The 23,888-nt window shown below is 44.7% G+C and overlaps 1 protein-coding gene across 4 annotated transcripts; it reads right to left on the bottom strand.

The window, feature by feature from the left end:
- Positions 1-282: 282 nt before the first annotated feature.
- Positions 283-5,258, bottom strand: LOC123092312 (protein REDUCED WALL ACETYLATION 1). Of its 4 annotated transcripts, none has more exons than XM_044514049.1 (15): positions 5,021-5,258; positions 3,938-4,029; positions 3,549-3,689; positions 3,403-3,471; positions 3,251-3,323; positions 2,770-2,928; positions 2,326-2,475; positions 1,995-2,250; positions 1,786-1,901; positions 1,565-1,651; positions 1,397-1,485; positions 1,249-1,311; positions 1,085-1,141; positions 875-971; positions 283-758 (listed from the first exon to the last, which is right to left on the bottom strand). In XM_044514049.1, the coding sequence occupies exons 1-15, from the start codon at positions 5,087-5,089 to the stop codon at positions 603-605; spliced, it is 1,674 nt and encodes a 557-aa protein (XP_044369984.1). In that variant the 5' UTR covers positions 5,090-5,258; the 3' UTR covers positions 283-602. The 4 variants fall into 4 exon arrangements, with proteins under 4 accessions (XP_044369984.1, XP_044369986.1, XP_044369985.1 ...); XM_044514051.1 differs by having other exon boundaries at positions 3,403-3,459; XM_044514050.1 differs by having other exon boundaries at positions 3,549-3,686.
- Between the last annotated feature and the right edge of the window lie 18,630 nt (positions 5,259-23,888).

The following is a 23,888-nucleotide window of genomic DNA, read 5'->3' as shown; positions in this document are numbered from 1 at the left end:
TGGGCCAGGGTGTCAGTTCACACAGGAATAATGAAGCAGAGTATCCAAATATGCACACTCCGCCATGGTTTTGGGTGGGCCAGGGTGTCAAGCCCGAACTCCCCTAGGCCTCCCCGATTTGGTGCCAATTTGTGGGATTTCAAACGTCCGCTGCAGGGATTTGGTAAGCTATGTTGGATGGCTAAAAGTGTCCGGAATGTTCGATCCAGACATTTGCGAGCGATTTGATGATCCATGTTGGAGTTGCCCAAGTGCTCGCTCCAGTATGCATTTCAACAGCTATTCAAGTAGTACTTTTTTGGTGATAAATTCTTGTATTACTCAACCGCAAGAATTACAATCACGACCGGCAATGTCAAGGACATATGTGTACATATGCATACGTGTGTCTACCCTTATCATATTCCCACTTGGGGCACATTGTACATGTTACACTCTTCAAACTCTTCAAGACTAAAACGTGTGCACGCCGACTCGAGTCCAGGGTGAAAGAGAAGCAGTCTATGCGGTGTGCCTGTTGACATTTATCTCGCCGACAATCAAACTATCTTTGTTGATACCCTAGACTATAACTAGAACTAACAAACTAATGGCTAGATTTGCTAGTATCCTGCTATGCCAACCAAGGCAAATGATACAGAGTAGAGTGCAACTGAAATGGTAATCCCTGCGACAAAATTGTATGAGAGGTGCTTGTTATCACGAGGTACAAATGCTATCTTCAAAGTATTAGTCAGTTCGAAGAGCCTATGGGAAACCTGCAGAAACACATGCTGGCATAAGCAAGTTGCTTTATGGACTAAATTCAATGCCATACATGGGGAAGAAGGTGGACTAAATTCAATGCCATACATGGGGAAGAAGGTGTACATACCGCAACATATAGCGCAGTAGTGAGCATGAAGTTAAGTAGTGGGTAATCTGGGATTATCGTCAATAGCCACTTGGGTTGCCCATTGGGTACCTTTGATCTTCGAGAGTCATCAAAGCAAACAAAATAAGTTTCATTCATTTAAAATCTGAAGGCAATTATCCAGTGGCACAAATGGCAGAACCTATAAAGTACGGAAACTGGATATGGTACCTGAGCCAGATATGGAACTGAGATATATATGTTTCTAGTGTAATCTTTCCAAGCCAGCTAGAACAAACAAATCAACAAGTATGTGTTAGTCGCATATTCATAGATCATTAGCATTACATTTAGTCATATAACGATACAATTTGCTCTGTTAACACAAAACTTACGCAAATAGCGTTAGAGAGCACGCCCGGAATTCTTGAGTGAAGTTGCGCAGGCAGATGTAAACACTTTTGAATGCAACACACATGGATCAATCAGATTTAACAGTATACAGATGGATTTATACTCGACACAAACAGGAAAGATACATACGTTATGGGGATCCAGGATGTGTAGGGATGGTATTTATTGTAGGTAATCTTGTCCAGCTTATAGATGTACTCGTACCACAAATACCCAGCCTGTGTTCACCAGAAAGCCAGCAGATCGTATCAAAATATATCTATGACAGACAATTTGCTGTAGATGTTTGATAATTACCGTTAAAGAAACTGTAACTATAGAGGCCTTAATATAGAGTTTTGTTCTTGTTTCAGCTTCTTCAAGCTTTTCCATCCACTTCTCAACCTATGACATGGAGATGCCAAACTCATTTCACCCGCTCTTTTGATAATTCTGACGAAATTGAAACTATCTTTGGATCTAAAAAAACATATCAGTCATGCCAGCATACTGCATAAAACAAGTTATACGGAACATACCGTTGGATGGTAATAGGCATATATCATCCCCACAATCCATATGTAGCGATCAAGTCCAGATCGGAAGTGCCACTCATGCAACCTGGGGAGATCTGGTTTAGAAGGATCATCATAACCTGCACACAAGACGAATAACATTGTTAAGTCACATTGAAGAAAAAAATGCATAGACTAGCAAACTCACTAACTGTTACTGAAGGAAAACTGACCTAGAAGAAAAGTGAATGGGCTCCAGACTATCTCAAAGACACCTGGGATTTCCCATACCAAGATAACTACCAAGAAGCACCCAACAAATTTTATAGCAATCACTGATCTAATCTCATTGTACTTGTTTAGAATTCCAAGAGCACCATACACCATGAGGGTGAAAAGAGTGTGCATAGGGCAAATATAATATAGTGTGTAATCATTATTTAGGACAATACAACAGAATGCCACAAAGAAATTGAGGCGCCACATCATCTGTTGAAGGTGCAACCATGTTAGTAAAGGTCTGCGGATGAAAAGAAAGAACAATTGGACTAATTAAGAATGGACCTGAGCAAATCGTCCCAGACTGAAATCCTTCCGCACATAATAATAGGAGAAGTTACCAAATCCAGTCATCCACACATATGCAGCAATGAACACACGAATCGCATTGTAGATCTCTTTAGCATTGAAGTAGTGGTACATCAAGAATAGCACCTGGAAACAAACAAAGCCATGCTGAGAAGTGGTGCTCTGCTAGCAGAGAGATCAAAACCTTGCTGGTTGCAAATGGATGCCCTTGGTTAATCAGCTTATTTACAACTAACAGGTTATAAATGAAGGTGAAGGAGGTAAGCATTAAGCAAGTAAGCACTGCAGGATGACAGTTACAACCGAATAGTCAAACATTCTCGTTAGAAAAATCTGATGCATTAATATCCATGCATGATTGGCGGGTAGTAGAATAAAAGACAGACAAAATGCTATAAGGAAGATGAACTATGAAAATACCTGCATCCAACCCTTCCATTCTTCCGTCTGATGCCTATTCAAATATAGTACAGATTTTCCAGTGAATGTGGACTTATCTTGGTGGACCTTGAAGGAAGTAATAGCTGCTACGATGATAAGAAGAAAATAGAGGAAAAGGAAGAGATCTCGGCTGTAATTCTGTAGATACACACAAAAAAAAAGTTATCCAATTGAAAATAGCATATTGCGCACACACACCTTATATGCAGCTTCTAGTATTTTGCATTAATTTGAATAAGTGAGAAAAGATGACATGTTCTAAGAATCTGTTTTTTACCAGTATGTTACATAGGGACATCAAAATTTAGCATAAGATTCTATAGAAAAACAACATACCAAAGCATCAGCAGACCTAGAATCTGAAAGCTATTTACAATAGATAATAATGCCATACAATTATACATTCAGATGGTGTTTAAATGTGGGCATACATTTCTAGCAAGTATCAGCATAATAGTACCTTTTCAGACTCTCCGAATATATTTGTGCGGTCGCATATGTAAAAGTAAAGTAGATGGCCTCCAAGCTCGGATCTGATAGACCAATGGCAAGCTGTCAGCAGAATAATGCAACCAGACAAGTATCCACGGATACAGAATGCAAGTAGATTACATTGCCCTCAGTGTCAATCGATGCTCCAGAAGAAGTGTCTGGTCCATACAGAAAAGTCTGTGGAACCAACTAAGTCAGTGCATTTGAATCTTGACATCTTATACAATCATTTATTATGCAATCGAGAGTTATAGTTCACAAGCAACCTGAGCATCTGTGATGTGAAAGAAGCATAAACTGCTGGCTTTGCACCAGCTACTTGACCACCCTCCTCCAGTAACATTGTTTGATCCTCTCCTTTGTTTGAGCTGCTATCCATGTCTGATAAATTGATGTCCGAGTGTCTACTGACAAAGAGAAGGAAACATTACTTCGGATAAGAGTCCTTCTAGAAAGTAGTATTTCATTAAAAGCAACATATAATGGTGCCAATACTCATTTCAAGATGGAAGAACAAAATAGATCAACCCCAGAAAAAGTAAGATACATTGAGCTATGGACCTATGGTACTTGCAGCATAGGCAGAGATTTCTGGACATTCAAAGGGGAGATACAACTTAGCAGCATTCCCATGATCAAAATAGAATTTACTCACGTTTTAAGTGAAGCAGCATTCTTCCTATGAAAGAGAACCTCGGCATACACCCAGGCCGCAAGAACCCAAAGAAATCCCAGAAAAGCAGAAAGCTGGGATAAAGTACAAAGCAAGTTCTGTTAGTTCCAATGATCAATGTCCCAGAAATAAATAAATTATAGTATCTGTAATAAACAAATTAACTTCATGGGGGGATAATAGCATCACTATGCATACTTAGTTAGGGGAAGTTACAAAAGGCCTTCTAGACGCGCTGTTTAAACTTCAGCCCTTGTACTATTGCAATCCACAATACTCTGCAGTTTTGCATACTAATTAATTGGCCCACTGAACCTCATACCGGTTACTAAACTCAAGGGTCAATCATATGTATAGTAAAACAAGCACATCAACATTCAGTTCAATAGGCTGAATGGCCAAACCTATAAAGTGGTTTAGCACACACTCACTGAATCACTAGTATGAGCACATATTCCCCAAGAATACAACAGAGAAATCCATGTGTTGGAACATCTGGTGTCTCCAGATCTACAGCCCTCATTCACCAATGTGTTGGAACAGCTAAAAAAATCCACCCACCCCAGATTAGATACTACCATTCCAAAACACACATCAGTAATCTGTCCATAGACGCCCCCCTCCCCACCACACACACACACACAAGGAAATTAGCCACGGTTTTCAATCCTGAATGAGATTAACTGGTTCCCCTCCAATCAGAATAGCACCAAATCCTAACCTACGAGCAATACTTGCACATTGACAACAATAACCAACCAAGCGCGAGCGCAACACAGCCAGCAACTATTTCACTGACCAATCTCGGAATTCCTCAAATAAGAAAAAGCACCGCTGAATCCCGTGAGGAAATTTCACAACCATGCCATCTCCAGCGCTTCCTTTCAACCACCTAAAACAGAAAACGCACCCCGCAGTCCTGCACTTGCTTGCCCGCTCACCCGCCCCCCTAAAATCCCCGCCGCCACCACTCAATCGCCAACAAGCTCCAGGAAGCACCCAAGGAATCCGCACGGAGCAGCAATGCCGCGCCGACGCCCGATCGAGGGGCGATTTAGGGCTCACCTGGCCAGGCGTGAAGGAGGTCGAGGCCGCCATGGCGAGCCCACCCGCGGACGCGAGCGCCTCCGCCATTTCTACAGCATCCGCCAAGCTTTGGCGCTGGGATCCAAACGCGAACCGTAGGAGGAGGGCAAAAATTTGGTAACCGAGAGAAAATAAGCGCGGGTTTGTGTGAGAGCAGAAGGGCCTCTCCGGTTTACGACGGAACACTGCATGTGGGGCCACCAGCGATGGACAACGCGGCCCACAGTCGGTGCGATTTGCAAGTGACGGTCTACCTAAAAGAGTTAGGTTAGATTTAGCCATTTAGGTTGGAAAGATTTATCGTCTTCTCTTTTCGGCTACTGGAAAATTAACTTCCAAGGTACAGTACATAGGATAAGGCGTATAAATTTTGTCTGAAGTGTGATTTTTTTTTTTGCGAGGCGAAAGGAGTTTTATTTCAAATTTAGAGAGTTACAGTCGAAAGCCAGAAGATCTTCGATACATGATAGTGTCGTGGTACACTCGATACGACTATAATTTGTCAGAGGATCGGCAACTCTATTCTGATCCCTAGTCAACTCATGGGGAATAATTGTCACACATCAACTCCTTAATTTCAGCCACGAGATGACCATATGCCGAACAAACTAGTCCATCCCCTGATAGACAGGATAAAGTCTCAGTTGAGTCAGATTGAACAATGACTGGAAGATGTATAGCAAGCGTCATTCCTTGCATAATTGCATGTATCTCCACTTCTGGTGCTTCGTAACAATTGAAAATAAATCGATATGCTGCAAAAGTAACTGAACCATCATGTCGTCGAAGAATCATCGTTGCCGACGTCGTGCCGGATTTCACTGAAAAAGATCCATCCATTGAAAGTGCAACGTAATCAGTGGTAGGGGGTGGCCAAGGCTTAGAAACAGGAGTTATCCTCACTTATGGTACGACCCAGTCAGTAACCCACATTTTACCCTTGGTCATTTCCGATGTACTATACTTGCACGCATCTCCAACAGACTTCATATAACTGTCGAAATAATCCACCATAGTGGTCACGGGTGGAACCTCTTTATCATGAGTAACATTATTCCATAATTGCCAAATATGCCAAATAAGCATAAGGACTCTATCGCGTTCAACTTCATTGCAATTTAGCGACAAGTTTAGCAGTCATTCCTTGCCACTATTAATAAGGAGCCGATCTGGTGGAAGCGGCCAGACTTGTCTCATGTTCTCCTAGATGCTACGTGGATGGTTGCATGCAACTAATGCATGGTAGTTGTCCTCATCAACAATGCCGCAAAATGGACACATCCCACGTGTCTTCAGATGCCGGTATTGCATGCAAGCAGCTCCAGTTGCCGCACGCCATGCCGTATGTTTCATAGGCACAAAGGAGTGCCATATCGGATTCCAAACAGAACGGTTCCCGTCGGGGTTAGCACTGGACGCCCAGCCGGCGAACCGCTCATCATGATCAGTCGTCGCCAAGTAATACACACTTCTCACATAGAATCGGCCATGCTTCTCCGGATGCCATGCGAAGAAATCATAACATTGTCTTAGTGAGGTACATATTTTCAGAATTTCATGTACGTCCATTCGCCAAAAGTGGTCATTCAAATGTTGCACCTAAAGGAAATATGCCCTAGAGGCAATAATAAAGTTGTTATTTTATATTTCCGTATATCATGATAAATGTTTATTATTCATACTATAATTGTATTAACCGGAAACTTGATACATGTGTGGATAGTGTCCCTAGTAAGCCTCTACTAGACTAGCTCGTTAATCAAAGATGGTTAAGTTTCCTAACCATAGACATGTGTTGTCATTTGATGAACGGGATCACATCATTAGGAGAATGATGTGATGGACAAGACCCATCCGTTAGCTTAGCATATTGATCGTTCAGTTTTATTGCTATTGCTTTCTTCATGTCAAATACATATTCCTTCGACTATGATATTATGTAACTCCCGGATACTGGAGGAATACCTTGTGTGCTATCAAACATCACAACACAACTGAGTGATTATAAAGATGCTCTACAGGTATCTCCGAAGGTGTTTGTTGGTTGGCATGGATCAAGATTAGGATTTGTCACTCCAAGTATCGGAGATGTATCTTTGGGCCCTCTCGGTAATGCACATCATAAGAAGCCTTGCAAGCAAAGTGACCAATGAGTTAGTTACAAGATGATGTATTACGGAATGAGTAAAGAGACTTGCCGGTAACGAGATTGAACTAGGTATGAAGATACCGACGATCGAATCTCGGGCAAGTAACATACCGATGACGAAGGGAATAATGTATGTTGTCATAACGGTTCGATCGATAAAGATCTTCGTAGAATATGTAGGAACCAATATGAGCATCTAGGTTCCGCTATTGGTTATTGACCGGAGAAGTGTCTCGGTCATGTCTACATAGTTCTCGAACTCGTAGGGTTCGTACGCTTAATGTTCGATGACAATTTAGTATTATATGAGTTATATGATTTGGCGACCGAATGTTGTTCGGAGTCCCAGATGAGATCACAGACATGACGAGGAGTCTCGAAATGGTTGAGAAGTAGAGATTGATATATAGGATGATAGTATTCGGACACCAGAAGTGTTCGGGAATGTATCAGGTAGTTATCCGAGTACCGGGAGGGTACCGGAACCCCCGGGGGAAAGGTATGGGCCATAGGAGGGGAGCACACTAGCCCACAAGGGGTGGCGCCCCCCCCCCCCCAAGGAAGGAGGCCGAGTGGGAGAAGGGAAAGAGGGGATTCGCCCCCCTTTCCTTCTCTCCTTCCTCTTCCCTTCTCCCCCTCCGGCAAATATGGAAGGGGGGAGGCCGAATTTGGGAGGACCCCAAGTAGGATTCCTCCTACTTGGGGCACACCCTTGTTGCTCCCCTCCCCCTCCCACCTATATATACGTGGGAAGGGGGCGCCTAGAACACACAACAACTCGTTAGCCGTGTGCGGCGCCCCCTCCACAGTTTACACCCTGGTCATAGTTTTATGGTGCTTAGGCGAAGTCCTGCGAGAATCACTTCATCATCACCGTCACCACGCCGTCGTGCTGACGGAACTCATGTACTTCCTCGACACCTTGTTGGATCAAGAAGGCCAGGTACGTCATCACGCTGAACGTGTGCAGAACTCGGAGGTGACGTATGTTCGGTGCTTGATTGGTCGGAGCTAGAAGAAGTTTGACTATATCAACCGCGCTGTCAAACGCTTACGCTTTCGGTCTACGAGGGTATGTGGACACACTCTCTCCCTCTCGTTACTTTGCATCTCCTAGATAGATCTTGCGTGAGCGTAGGAATTTTTTTGAAATTGCATGCTATGTTTCCCAACAGTGGCATCATGAGCCAAGTCTATGCGTAGATGATATGCACGAGTAGAACACAAAGAGTTGTGGGCGATGATAGTCATCAACACCACCACCCAAGGTATGTTATTCCATCTTAGAGAAGCTTTACTCCAAGTCATGAGTCAAAGCAACTCGACAAGATGTGAATACATCAAGATGCTTAAATGAAAAATGGTAACCCCATTTTGAGCTTAAACGATGAGTATGACCTATGATCAAGTGATCTCACTTGACTCCTAAGTCAATATACTCTAACATAGGTGACTTTGTCGCCGACCAGTTCTAGATGAAGTTCTCGTGTGTTCTTTTCTGTGCTCTTGCATTTATCTCATGCATTTGACTTCATCTAGATTTCTTTTCTGTTTCTGTTTGTTCTGCATTCCCTACATCCAATTCATTGCAAATCTTTCAGTTAATTCCTTGCAAATCCTTGTGAGATCTTACTTGTCTAGTGAGCTGAGGTGACAAGTGTTTTCCTTGTGATGAACTCGGTCACACCGGACTATTGTTTTCGGTCTAACCGAATCTTTTTGGTGCAACCGAAGCATACAACTCGGTACCATCGATTTTGCTACAGGAAAGACAATTTGCCACTTGTTTCTGCATTCTATTTGATCCAGCTCCACTCAATGAATCTTGTCCTCGACCAGCATCACATTCAACTCACTGCTTTGTTCTGTGACTCAAGGACCAAACCCACCATGACAGAAATCTAGAAGAACCCTTCTTGGAAATTGATGTCAAAGGGGGAGAGAGAGATGACATCAAAGCTTAATCACATCTATAGGGGGAGAGAATACTCAAGGGGAGAGAGACTAATCATCAAGGACCCCAGATGCTTGGTGTTCAAGAGGAGAGAAGTCGCATGTATTCAAGAGGGGAAAGACATGTTCATATTTGCTTGTTTGCATTAGCTCTGTTTATTTTCTTTGAGCTCTGATTTTGCTCTGATTTTCTGTTCCCTATCTTCTCCTAGTATCCCATGCTAGATTCAGGGGGAGCAAGACATCTAAGGGAAGGAAGTCCTTAAATTCATTACACATCTTTACCTTTGGGGACATGTCTATATCCAATGTGGTACTTAGTACTCACTCTACATGTCATCCCAGTCTTGGTACTCTTGTGGTTTCTTTTGTTTGCTCTGTCTAGTAGGTGTATCTGTGTTATCTAACCTTGTTTACGCAGGTTCATTCCATCCTAAGCCAACTCAAGACCACAAGGTAAGTATATGCATCACAGTCATGTGTATGAGGAATTCTTGCTGATGTACATACTGTTTGCAAGAAGGACTCATGAGCATGAAGGTACATTTCCCATATTCACATCTTTTGCTCTAATGCATATAGCCAAGATACATGTAACACATTGCTTACTCTGTCATGTTTATGCATTCACATGCTCCTATATTCCACATTCACATGATTGCATACATGTAGGGGGGGCCTATGCATGTTACATGTCTTTCCAAAGCTTTACCTGCTATTCTCTATATCTTTATCTAAAGCTTTGATGTATGTTGTCATCAATTACCAAAAAGGGGGAGATTGAAAGCACAAGTGCTCCCTGGATGATTTTGGTAATTAATGTCAACATATGTCTTGTTGGACTAACACTTTTACCTAGTATGTTTCAGATAAATTCAACAATGAAGTGGCATGGACTAGAGGATGTGGAACCCCTTTGAGATGCTAAGGACAAAGGATTGGCTCAAGCTCCAAGAACAAGACTCTACATTTTCTATTTTAGTGATCCAAGATCACATTGAGTCGATAGGAAAGGCCAATACTATTAAGAGGGGATGAGGTGTTGCGTAATGGCTTTCTTGCTCAAAATGCTTAGTGATATGCTCCAAAGCCCTCAACTACTTTCTCACATCTCCATATGACCTAAACCAAAAGTCAAACTCGGCCCCACCGATTCTTTCTATCTAGCGCCACCGAGTTCAAATGTCATAGCCACTGCCACAAACCCTAGGCAAATCGGTCTCACCGATAGGGATCTCGGTCTCACCGAGATGGGATTGTAATCTCTCTGTATGTATCTATTACCAAAATCGGTCTCACCGAGTTTGTGTGATTGGTCCTACCGAGATTGCAATGTAAAGTCTCTGTCTCCTTTTCGTAACATTTCGGTCTCACCGAAATGAGCGAATCGGTCCCATCGAGTTTACCTGACCAACTCTCTGGTTAGCTTATTACCAAAATCGGTCTCACCGAGTTTGTGTAATCGGTCTCACCGAGATTACGTTATGCCCTAACCCTAACCATATCGGTCCCACCGAGTTGCACGTCGGTCCCACCGAAAATCCTAACGGTCACTAGATTTGCTGAATCGATCCGACCTAGTTTCTCAATTCGGTCCAACCAAGATTGGCAAGTTGTGTGTAACGGTTAGATTTTGTGTGGAGGATATATATACCCCTCCACCCACTCTTCATTCGTGGAGAGAGCCATCAGAACGAACCTACACTTCCAACTTACACTTTCTGAGAGAGAGCCACCTACACTTGTGTTGAGACCAAGATATTTCATTCCTACCATATGAATCTTGATCTCTAGCCTTCCCCAAGTTGCTTTCCACTCAAATCTTCTTTCCATCAAATCCAAATCCTGTGAGAAAGAGTTGAGTGTTGGGGAGACTATCATTTGAAGCACAAGAGCAAGGAGTTCATCATCAACACACCATTTGTTACTTCTTGGAGAGTGGTGTCTCCTAGATTGGCTAGGTGTCACTTGGGAGCCTCCGACAAGATTGTGGAGTTGAACCAAGGAGTTTGTAAGGGCAAGGAGATCACTTACTTCGTGAAGATCTACCACTAGTGAGGCAAGTCCTTCGTGGGCGACGGCCATGGTGGGATAGACAAGGTTGCTTCTTCATGGACCCTTTGTGGGTGGAGCCCTCTGTGGACTCGCGCAGCCGTTACCCTTCGTGTGTTGAAGTCTCCATCAACGTGGATGCACGATAGCACCACCTATCGGAACCACGACAAAACATACGTGTCTCCAATTACGTTTGCACACTCCAATCCCATCCTTTTACATTCTTGCAAGTTTCATGCTTTACTTTCCGTTGCTCATATACTCTTTGCATGCTTGCTTGTTATGTGTTATGATTGTTAAACTTGTGCCAAAACTCCACTCCAACTTAAAGAAATTAAAAACTGTAACTTTTGGTACTTAGTGTCTAATCACCCCCTCTAGACACCTCTTCTCAATCCTTTCAGACATGGACAAAGCCCCACACCGATCCCCTCCTCCTCTGGTCACTCTCCCCCTTCTCCCCGATCGATCTCAAGCTTAGCCAGACGCGCCCGTCGCCGCTACTCGCAGTTCCTATGACCACCACGCACCCCGCGTCTCACCAACTTGTCCCCGAGCACCGCCCTCATCTCTTGCATCGTCTACACCAAGCCATTCGACTCCGGGAGCCTGACAAGGATGCCATCGACACCTTCTTCAAGCTCCGGCTGCTAAGATCACCGGCGACCATTCATCCTCCCAAGTGCCTCCCCGAGCCCAATGAGACCACTGTCGGCGTTCTGGGAACGGGGGTACCCAGACTTGCCTGCCTGTGGCCTGCGGCGTGGCTCAGGGAGTGGCCTAGTATGACCCATCTTCATCGACACATGCTCAAGACCTTCGCGAGGGGCCAAGCCTCGCGGGGTGGATGACAGGAAGCTTCCTCGGGCACAGCCTCGTCAGGCTGGCTCGCGAGGAGGTAGAGAGATCAAGGCAGGGTACCTCACGAGGTGCCCATGATGCAAGCCATGACGACCGAGGCCAGGTGGGCGCCGGCCTGCGCAGAGTCCTTGTTTCCTCTTTGGTGCAAAGGGGGCAAGTGCATGCAAGAGTATCAAGCAAAGGCAACCATTTCGGTGCAACAAGACCAAGACCAGCAGAACGGCAGGATGGAGGTCATCGTGGAGCCCAGGAAGGCGTCATTTTCAGAGTCTTTGGCAGGCGAGGACTAACTTTAGTCAGGATAAGTGTACTAGATGTTCCCCTTCAAAATGGCCAAATGTTGGCGCCCTTCCCGCTCAATATTTGGGAAGAGGCCCAGGGCCTCCCTCTATAAATAGAGCTAGCCACCACAGAGAGAGAGATAGAGATTTTGGGCAGGCTAGAGAGAGAGAGAGGCGACTGAACTCACCCAAGAAGTTCATCGCACCAGCCCAAGAACAACCCCTCGCGAGGTTGTTCTTCCCTTGTATTGTTCATCATCAGCCCCTGAGGCAATCCACCGCACCACAAACTAGACATAGGGTATTACACCACAATGGTGGCCCAAACTAGTATAAACCTCATGTCCCTTGTGTTGTTCTTCGTGTAGTTTAGATCCTTGCGAGGCGATGAGACATAGGTAGGCAGGAAGTGTGATCACCGTGTGCACCCCAGAGTTCGAACCTTTAGGGTCTGCCGGAACCTGAAATCCGACATTTGGCGCGCCAGGTAGGGGTGCACCGAAATCCGCTTTTCCGCCGCCCTGTGCTTCGCCGCCCGTCGCATTCATGTCAGACGCTCGCCGAGCCCGCGCCGAGCGCCGGGCCGCTCTCGCCACTCGCGTCGCCCAGACGGCCCCCGTTGGAGGACGCCCCCGCCGTTCCCCATTGCCTGCCGTCAACGCCGCCACCGGCCCGGCGGGGAACGAGCAGCAGGCGTCGTCCCTGCATCCTTCGGTGCAGCGAGAAGGCCGGACCGCCACCCCGTCGCTGACTCCAGCCAGTTCCTCGTCCCACGCCCGTCACGCTCCTGCGGACGCGCATGCCACGCTACTCCTGGCGTGGGAGCTCCTACACTACCGTCCCGTCGACGACCTCTACGATGAGTGGCTCGCCCGCATCACCGAGCTCGTCAGCGCCGTTGGGGGCTCCCTTGCGCCACCCCTCTCGTTGCCCCGCGCCCCTCCCTGCGTGGGCGATGAAGCTCCGGGGGCGCCTCAGCCGCCTCCCCCTCAAGAAGGCGCCTTGGCCCCAAGGCGCATGGCCCCTGGACGGAACCCACTCCGTCCAGCGCCAGCGCAGCAAGAGAAGAGCTGCCAAGAGATCCCTCATCCCCAAGAAGCTGCCTGTGTGCTCCCCGCAATGGCCTGGCACGAACGCGCTCCTGCTCCAGCGCGCCAAGACCCCGCGCTGCTCCTGGCGGCAGCGCACAGAGACTTCCAAGATCAAGCTCTCCATCACCAAAGGCCTCCCGCGGCCACTGCAGGCTGCCGTGCCTTCACCGCCGAGCTGCGCAGCGTGGCCTGGCCGGGCAAGTTCAAGCCAGATCTGCCCCCGCGCTATGATGGCATGGCTGACCCTACGGAGTTCCTTTAGCTCTATGAGCTGGGCATTGAAGCCACCAACGGGGACGAGAAGGTCATGGCGAACTGGTTCCCCATGGCGCTCAAGGACGGTGCCCGCACCTGGCTCCTGAACCTGGCCCAAGAACAACCCCTCGCGAGGCTGTTCTTCCCTTGTATTGTTCATCATCGGCTCCTGAGGCAATCCACCGCACCACAAACTAGACGTAGAGTATTACACCACAATGGTGGCCCGAACTAGTATAAACCTCGCGTCCCTTGTGTTGTTCTTCGTGTAGTTTAGATCCTTGCGAGGCGACGAGACGTAGGTAGGCAGGAAGTGTGATCACCGCGTGCACCCCGGAGTTCAAACCTTTAGGGTCTGCCGGAACCCAAAATCCGACAACCACCATCTGACGTGTTGTGAGCCCCTGATCCTTTTCCCCTGCCCTCGCATCCATTTGCTTGCCATAGCTGTCGGCTTCGTCAAGCCTGAGACCTTGCATGCCGCTGACCATGATGCTGCCATGGCTAGAGCCCACCCACACCGAGTATGAGCATGACACCGTGATCAGCGAGTCTGTAGGATCACGTAGCAACCCACAACTCGTCCTACCGTGCAACACAGCGATGTTTCCGAGTGCGCTCGAACTCCGGCTGCCACGAACCTTGATTCCATTGTCGTTTCCGACCACTCCATCTTGCTCCATTTGCACCATTCGATGCGCACGAGCACCAGTTTCATGCAGGGCCGAACCACCATCGAATTGGTCACCTGCGGGTGATTCCCGACACGCTCTGCTGTCATGGCACTTGCTGACGGTGAGCCGCCGGCCGGTTTGACCCGCTTGACCAATGTTTGACCTCCCTGGGTCCATGACAGGTGGTCCCAGGGCCCTGCTAATTTTAGTTTAGTTGCTAATTGAATTTTAGTTAACCTAGTAAGTCACTCACAAGTAGGTCCGAGCCCCACTCACACTTTTAATTAGGGTTAAACTAACCACTAATTATCCCTGTTAGCCATCCGGTCACTGACCAGTGGGCCCAACTGGTCAGCTTTGACCTAGGCCAGCCCTGTTAACCAGTTGACATAGTGTTGGCCTCATCCCAACGCAGTAAATGTTTCTGGGATTTTTAAAAAATTAGAAACATTCGAGAAATTGTTTAAAACTTCTAAAAATCTTATAGAAATTAATTTATAACTCCAATGAATATAATTTATATATGAAAAAATATCAGAGAAATATGAAGAATCTATTTATGCCATGTCCATGCATGTTTGAGCAAGTTAACATCACCAACTAGGGCAATTCATGATTATGGAATATATGGTAATTAGTTTTGGAGTTGGAATTTGCTATATGTTTGAATTCCACTTCAATTAATATGACTAGCAATTGCATTAGGTCAATTCAGTACCTTAATATGTCATGTCATCTATTTGAATGTGCATTGCATTGAATTGTGTTGCTTATCTCCTAGCCGGTGTTGTTCCTTCTCGGAAGTCGTCATGACCGATGATGTGATTGTTGACACCGATGAAGAGCTATACTATCTTCAGAGGTGCCAGGAAAGCAACCCCCTTGATCATTCTGATACAACCTTACTCTCTTGCTCCTGCTCTCTTTTACTTCATTAGGACAACAAAGATTCAGTTGTTACTTGTCGCGGTAGCTGAACCCATTCCTCTGCATGACGTGTCTTTGCCACAGCAAATAGTTAAAACCCATTAGCATGAGTAGGAGTTATCTGAGCCATGATGTGCCAACTCATTCTTGCTTGGTTGTCATGCCTGCTATGCTTAGAGTTGTGGCAGGTCTGATTCATCTGGGATGGATTGGAATGGTGGTGAACATGTACTACCGTTGAGAGCTAAGTGTGTGAACACGATTTGGTAAAGGTAGCGATGAGAGGCCATGTAGGAGTACATGGTGTTGTCTCATTGAAACCGTCCCCAGGAACCGAGTTCCGTGTTTGTGATCCAGAACAGTTACTACCATGCATTGGGATATTTAGTTGACCCTCTCGACTTATGAATCATCTTATCTCTGTCCAGGAGTTGCAACTAGTTTTTGGTATTTGTAGGATATGTGTTAGAGGTCGTGCGTAGCACTGACCCTAGGGGTGGGCTATAATGCGATATAGACACTGAGGCATGGTTTACCAGGATGACACCCGAACGATGCTCTTGGGAACCCTGCTCTCATAGTTTGGGGTCGTGATAGAATGTTGATCGGACTTCCATTGCGGATACAACCTCAAATTTGTGATAAACCTGGACTAGAGTCTCGTGTGGTTAGTCAGGTCTGGGCCGATACCCTCACCAGGCTTCGCTTGAAGGTTGCCGAGATACATGACGTGTACATGGTGGTAAGTGGTGAGAGTGTGTGTGAAGAAGTACAATCATGCAGGGTCAATGATCTATTTGGATAGCCGCGTCCTCGGATATGGACTACTCGGAAAGCTTACATTGTTCATATACAAGTTGAAATGGATACTCTAAAATGTGCAAGATAAGTGTGAGTGCTATGGATGGCCTTCTCGTAGGGAGATGGAAGTGGATCCATAGAGGTGTATTGATATGGTGGATATGTGGACTCGTGTGCACTCTCTCACCCCAAAGAATTACTGATATGTCTCTAACGTATCTATAATTTATGAAGTATGCATGCCATGTTTACAACAAATTTTTATGGTTTTGGTATGATTTTATTAGAACTAACCCGGACTAATGCTGTTTTCAGTAGAACTATCGTGGTGTCGTTTTTTGTGCAGAAATAGAAGTTCTCGGAATGGGCTGAAAATTTACGGTGATTTTTTATGGACCAGAAGAAGCCCCTGAAGTACAAGAGTTGGACCAGAAGCTTCACAAGGAAGCGACAAGGGTGGAGGGTGCCCCCCTAGGGCACGCCCCCCTATACTGCCGCTGCCTCATGGACCCCCTGATGTGAAACCGACGCAAAAAATTCCTATAAATCCAGAAACCCCCAGAAAGAAACCTCGATTGGGAGTTCCACCGCCGCGAGCCTCCGAGTTCATGAAAATCCAATCTAAGCCCGTTCCAGCACCCTGCCGGAGGGGGGAATCATCGCCGGAGGCCATCTTCATCATCCCGGCGGCCACCATGATGATGAGGGAGTAGTTCACCCTCGGGGCTGAGGGTATGTACCAGTAGCTATGTGTTTGATCTCTCTCCCTTGTGTTCTTGATTTGGCACGATCTTGATGTACCGCAAGCTTTGTTATTATAGTTGGATCATATGGTGTTTCTCCCCCTCTACCTTCTTGTGATGAATTGAGTCTTGCTCTCTAAGGTTTCATATGTTGGATTGAGTATTGGATTTGATAACACTTGATGTATGTCTTGCGATGCGATATCTGTGGTGACAATGGGTTGTTCTATTGATTCACCCGATGTATGTTTTGGCACTCAACTCGCGGAGTCCCGAGGTGACATTGGGGTAATATATGCATAGGGGTTGATGCATGTTTTCATCCTACGTTCTCCGATAGAAACTTTGGAGTGATTCTTTGTTGCACATTGAGGGATTGTTATATGATCCAATTATGTTATCATTGTTGAGAGAACTTGCACTAGTGAAAGTATGATCCCTAGGCCTTGTTTCCAGGCAAAGCAATACCGTTTTGCTCACTTTTATTACTTGTTACCTTGTTGTTTATATTTATTCAGATTATAAAAATATATTTTTACCATCCGTATTACACTTGTATCACCATCTCTTTGCCAAACTAGTGCACCTATACAATTTTTACCATTATGTTGGGTGTGTTGGGGTTGCAGGGTTGTTTGAGAGAGAACATCTTCATCCTATGCCTCCCACGGATTCATAAACCTTAGGTCATCCACTTGAGGGAAAATTGCTACTGTCCTACAAAACTCTACGCTTGGAGGCCCAACACGAGTCTACCAGAATAAGGTTGCATAGTAGACATCAAGCTCTTTTATGGCGCCCTTCCTGGGGAGGTTAATGCTTGAAGGCATATCTTTAGATCTTGCAATTGAATCTTTTAGTTTCTTGTTTTATCACTAGTTTAGTCTATAAAATAAAACTACAAAATTTTTTGGAATTGAGGTTGCCTCATATGCTCATCTTTTTAATGTCTTTCGTGAAAATGATGGAAAGGAAAATTGTGCTCAAGTGTTAGAATAAGAAGTCAATAAAATGTTTGGCTCTAAAACTTTGAATGATGAGCATGATTGCAATGTTGTTAGTATGCTTGTTATGAATATCCATAATGCTAATGATATGCAAAGCCACAAGCTTAGGGATGCTATGTTTGATGAAGATGATATTTTAGTCCCCCAAGTTTTGATGCGCAAATTTATTATGATGAAAGCATGCCTCCTATTTATGATGATTATATTGATGAATGTGGGCTTGGAAGAGTGTCAACTTTAGATAATAATTATCCCACTATTTTGGAGGGTGTTTAATCTTATTATAATGATAAAAGTGGATTTGGAGAGGTTAGGACTTTAGTTAGTAATGATTCCACTATTTCGGAAGAGGTTCCAATTGATTATGAGAACAAAGTTGCTATCTATGATGATTACTGGGATGACATGTATGCTATAAAGAATAATGATAACCATGAAACTTGTCATCATGCATGATTTTAATTTTCAATTATATTATGCCTCACATGATAGCTATTTTGTTGAGTTTGCTCCCACTATTCCGAATGAGAAGAATTTTGCTTATGTGGTGAGTAGTAAAATTTCTATGCTTGTGGATCATGAAATGAATGCTTTGTGTGATAGCCATATTGTTGAATTCATTCATGATGCTACTAAATATTATTATGAGGGAGGAATATATGCTTGTAGGAGTTACAATAATATCAAGTTTCCTCTCTATGTGTTGAAAGTTTTGAAGCTTTGCTTGTTTTACCTTCCTATGCTAGCTTGTTCCCATAATTTTTGCTCACAAAATCCCTATGCATAGGAAGTGGGTTAGACTTAAATGTGTTAGTCATATTCTTCATGATGCTCCCATTATGTTTCAACTCTTATCTTTTATGTCAGCATCATTGAAATCATCATGCCTAGCTAGGGGCGTTAAACAATAGCGCTTGTTGTGAGGCAACCAACTTTATTATGTGTTTCTTGTTTTTGCTTCTATTTTTTAATAAATACACAATATTACTTCTTTAATAATTGTGTTTTGGTGTTTTAATTAGTGTTGAGCCAAGTAAGACCATTGGGATGGTCTATGGTGATAGTTGACTTGATTCTGTGTAAAAACAGAAACTTTTGCTCCCAGTCCAGGAATTTTGAAAATTTACTGGAACATGCTTTTGATCTGAATTATTCAAACAAGATTTATACACAAATTACCCAGTTTCTCCTATTTTTTCAGAAATTTTGGACTTACGAAAGTATACGAAGTTTCCTGATTACTACAGATTGTTCTATTTTAAACAAATTCTGTTTTTCATGTGTTGTTTGCTTATTTTGATGAATCTATGAGTAGTATCGGAGGGTATGAACCATGGAGAAGTTGGAATACAGTATATATAACACCAATATAAATTTATAATGAGTTCACAACAGTACCTAAGTGGTGATTTATTTTCTTATCCTAACGGAGCTCATAAGATTTCCTGTTGAGTTTTGTGTTGTGAAGTTTTAAAGTTTTGGGTAAAGATTTGATGGACTATGGAATAAGGAGTGGCAAGAGCCTAATCTTGGGGATGCCTAAGGCACCCCAAGCTAATATTCAAGGACAACCAAGAGCCTAAGCTTGGGGATGCCCCGGATGGCATCCCCTCTTTCGTCTTCGTCTATCGGTAAATTTACTTGAGGCTATATTTTTATTTACCACATGATATGTGTTTTGCTTGGAGCACCATTTTCTTTTATTTATATTTTCTTGATGTTATTTAGAGACATGTTTTATATCTTTTAGTTCAATAAAAAGGTCAAGTATAGCCTTTACCATGCTTATTTTACAAGTCTATATGTTGCTGTTTTTAAAATAGGAAGTTTTCTTTCATTGTCTGAATATTTGTGAATAGTCAGAACGTGATAAAATCTTGAAATTTTTACACAGTGAGTAACAACAAAATTTCTATAGTGTGGTAATTTTTATGAATTTTTGGAGTTAGGGAAGCATGATTCCTCTTGCATTCTTTACAGACTATTCCATTTAGACAGATTGCTGTTATGTTTGCATTGTCTACATATGTTTGCTTGTTTAATGATTCTATTTGAGGATAGGAGTATTAAATATGCAAAGGCATTTAGTAGGAAATATAAAATAATAATTTTAGTGTTTTCTACAGTAGAGAATGATAAGGTTTTACGTTGATTTATACTAACTTACCTCACGAGCTCTTGTTGAGTTTTGTGTGGATGAAGTTTTTAAGATTTAGAGAAACCGTGATATGAGAGGAATAAGGAGACAAAAGATCTCAAGCTTGGGGATGCCTAAGGCATACCTAATTAATATTTCAAGAAGTCTCAAGCATCTAAGCTTGGGGATGCCCCGGTTGACATCCCACCTTTCTTCTTCAACAACTATCGGTCAGTTTTGGCTGAGCCTAAGTTTTTGGTTCTTCACATGATATGCACTATCCCTGCAATGTCATTTAATTTTGCTTTGCTTTCTGTTTGAATAATATCCCAAGATCTTAAATTCTTAAATGTTAGAGAGTCTTCACATAGCTACTTAATTATTCGACTACTCATTGATCTTCACTTATATCTTTTTTGGAGTAGTTTGTCATTTACTCTCGTGCTTCACTTATATTATATGAGTAAAATGGTTGAATGAATTGAATATCATAAATCTAAAATTATATATGTTTCATATGCTTATCCCATGGGGAGTAATGACTTCACTTATAAGAAGTATATGTGGTAAATTTATTGAAAGTTAGCAAACATAGTATTGGTCACTTGAACAATTCATGAAAGAATATTGAAGGAAGAGAGATTTCACATATAAATATACTATCTTGGACATCTTCTATGATTGTGAGCTCCATTAATAATTTTCAAACTTGAGCATATTAGTCGAAGTTGAACAAGGAAGGCAACATAATGAGTTATGCTTGGGTATATTTGTATAGAAGTTATATTGTTATGGATCCTCCAACATGTGGTGCTTGCTTTTTAGAATCTTTTGCTAGCCAAAATTTCTGTACTAAGCGGGAATATTGCTTGTGCATCAAAAATCCTTGAACCAAGTTTCTTCCATGAGTGTCCACCATATCTACCTATATGCGGCATTTACCTGTCGTTCCAAATGAATTTGCATGTGCCAAACTCTAAACCTTTGAATAATAATCTGTTTTGTATGCCCGAATCGCTCATGTAGAGACTAGGGGATGTCAGTATCTTCCATGCTAGGTGGGTTATGATGATGATATAGACCTAGAGTAGAGTCATAGTCCTGACCTATACACCCTACCCAAGGTCACTACCCTAGAAGCAAAGACATCCAAGAGACAACACGGAGTACCAATTGAAGTCGTCGAGTGCAAGCCACTCGACCAGTCATATCACTCGGGTACCCCTCCCTCCTGATATCACTCGACCTACGAGAAACCACTGGACCTATAGAAGACTAGGAGTCACTCAGGACGGCAACGGTCAGGCGTTCACTCCGTAGTCTTAAAGATCATTAATAGCACTTTATACCTGGCGGTATCAGCAACACCCTATCTTTATGTACATTGAACCCCTGTACCGGAGGTGGGTTGGGGTCCTGGCGCACTCTATATAAGCCGCCCCCTCCTCTGGGACAAGGGTTCGCACCCCCTATAACACACACTCCCATATTCCAGTCGACCGCCCCAGGGCACCGAGACGTAGGGCTTTTACCTCCTCCGTGAGGGGCCTGAACTCGTAAACTCTTGCGTACAATCTCACCGTAGCTAGGACCTTGCCTCTTCATACGTACCCCCTATACTTACTGTCAGACTTAGTACCACGACAGTTGGCGCCCATCGTGGGGCAAACCGCTAAGGCTCATGCCTTGGAGGCAGTGCACCTGGCCATGCTGGCTGAGCGTAGAGAATCTCCAACATTCTCTCAACAAGCGTGCCCATCGACTGATCCCCGAGTCCAGTCGGTGTCCATGGCAATTGTTTCCACCAGAAACTCAGGTATTCCGCACACTAATTCAGAATCTTGCGGCCGCTGCGCGTATCGCAGAGTCCATTCAGCCGTCCTGTTCAGAGGCTGGAAGAGGCTTGGAACAGATCAGGGCACTGCTCCGAGCAGTAGGAGACCAGAACTCCGCCGTATCCCAGTCGCGGAACAGAATTCACAGCAAATCAGTAAGGGTAGACACCGTTCAGTCAGCACACAGTCCTAGGTCACCTTTGCGGCGTGGAGATTGTGATCACTGCCAAGATCGGCACCTGGGAAGAGCTCATGGAGAGTATGATTGTGAGTACGCCTGCGACAACCACCATCGTGCACCTTCGCCCCTTCTGAGGGATGGGTCGTACGCGCCCCAGCGGTATGATGATAGGCGTCCATACGGAAATGACCGCAGAGTTCTAGTCGACCCCAGAGAGCCCGACTTCGATGCAAGGTCAGTCCTTGTGCAGGGTTTGGTCGACCGGAACAGAGCATACAGAGAAGGGCTGGATAGAGACAGGCCCAGTGGAAGCAGGGTCCATGTTTTCGGCCCAGAGTGTTTCGGAAGAGCCATTAGAGCCGCTGAGATCCCTCATAACTTCAGATTGGCGACTGGCGTCAGTAAGTTCACACCAGAGTCGAAGCCCGACACTTGGCTTGAAGACTACCGAGTGGCTGTGCACATTGGTGGTGGCAGTGATGAGGTGGCCATGAAGCACCTCCCTCTGATGCTTGAAGGTTCTGCCAGGGCCTGTCTAAATCAGCTGGCCCCTAGGAGCATTTTGAGTTGGGATGAGCTGGCCCAAGTGTTTACCAGAACATTTTAGGGCACCCGCAAGAGACCTGCTGGTCTACCGGAGTTGCAACATTGCATGCAGAAACCGAATGAAACCTTGAGAGACTATATCCAGAGATGGATCACTCTGCACCATACAGTGGAGAATGTGTCAGATCACCAAGCAGTCTGTGCCTTGAAGGAAGGCGTTCGCTACAGAGAGCTCCATCTGAAGTTCGGTCGGACCGGAGATATGTCCCTGACTCGGATGATGGATATTGCCACCAAGTATGCTAACAGCAAAGAGGAAGACCGACTCTGGAGTGGCAAAAACAGACCAGCCGCCCAGGACACTGGAGGAGGAAATTCCAGTCGGAAGCAGAAGCGAAAGGCTGAGGCAGCAGGTCCTACCGAGGCAGCAGTGTTGAATCAAGGAAAGTTCAAGGGGAAGCCCAAAGGGCCTTGGATCCCTAAGAAAGTGAAGGACAAAGCAGGAAATGACGTGATGGATTTGCCGTGTCATATTCACACCAAGAAGGATGAGGAGGGGAACCTGATTCTCCCCAAGCATGCGACTCGACAATGTCGACTCCTTATCCAGAGTTTCAGGGAAATCCAACCTAGTGAAAAGGACAAAGAGTCTGATAAGGAAGAAGACAAGGATGATGATGGTTGTTACCCTAATGTCAATGCCACCTTGGTGATTTTTTCTGATCTCGAGAGCAAAAGTCGACTGAATGTCATTAACAGAGAGGTGAACATGGTTGATTAGGCAACACCAAAGTATTTGAAGTGGTCAAAAAACCCCATTACATTCGACCAGTCCGACCACCCGCCACGCGCAGCTACCCCTGGGCGGCAAGCGCTGGTGGTCAACCCAGTCGTTGGGGGCACCCGACTGACCAAGGTTTTGATGGATGGTGGCAGTGGTCTGAATATCCTGTATGCTGAGGCCCTCAAAGGAATGGGCATTCCGATGTCCAAACTCAGCGAGAGCAACATGCGATTCCACGAAGTCATCACAGGGAAGAAAGTCAACTCACTCGGTCAAATCACTCTTGACGTGGTTTTCGGCGATGAGAAGAATTACCGCAAGGAAAAGTTGACGTTTGAGGTTGTGGATTTCTAGAGTGCCTACCATGCCATTCTGGGCAGACCTGCCTATGCTAGCTTTATGGCTTGACCATGTTATGTGTACCTCAAGATGAAGATGCCTGGCCCTAGAGGCGTGATAACGGTTTTCGATAACCGTCAAAGAGCAGAAGACTGTCTTCAGGGCGGTGCAAAGATAGCAGATGAGCAGATGGCAGCAGTAGAGTTTCAAGAGTACCAGAAAAATGCA

This window comes from Triticum aestivum, chromosome 4B (genome assembly GCF_018294505.1).
Source record: "Triticum aestivum cultivar Chinese Spring chromosome 4B, IWGSC CS RefSeq v2.1, whole genome shotgun sequence".
Lineage (NCBI taxonomy): Eukaryota > Viridiplantae > Streptophyta > Magnoliopsida > Poales > Poaceae > Triticum > Triticum aestivum.
The sequence above is the reverse complement of the archived record's forward strand: the minus strand, read 5'-3'. Positions and strand labels throughout refer to the sequence as shown.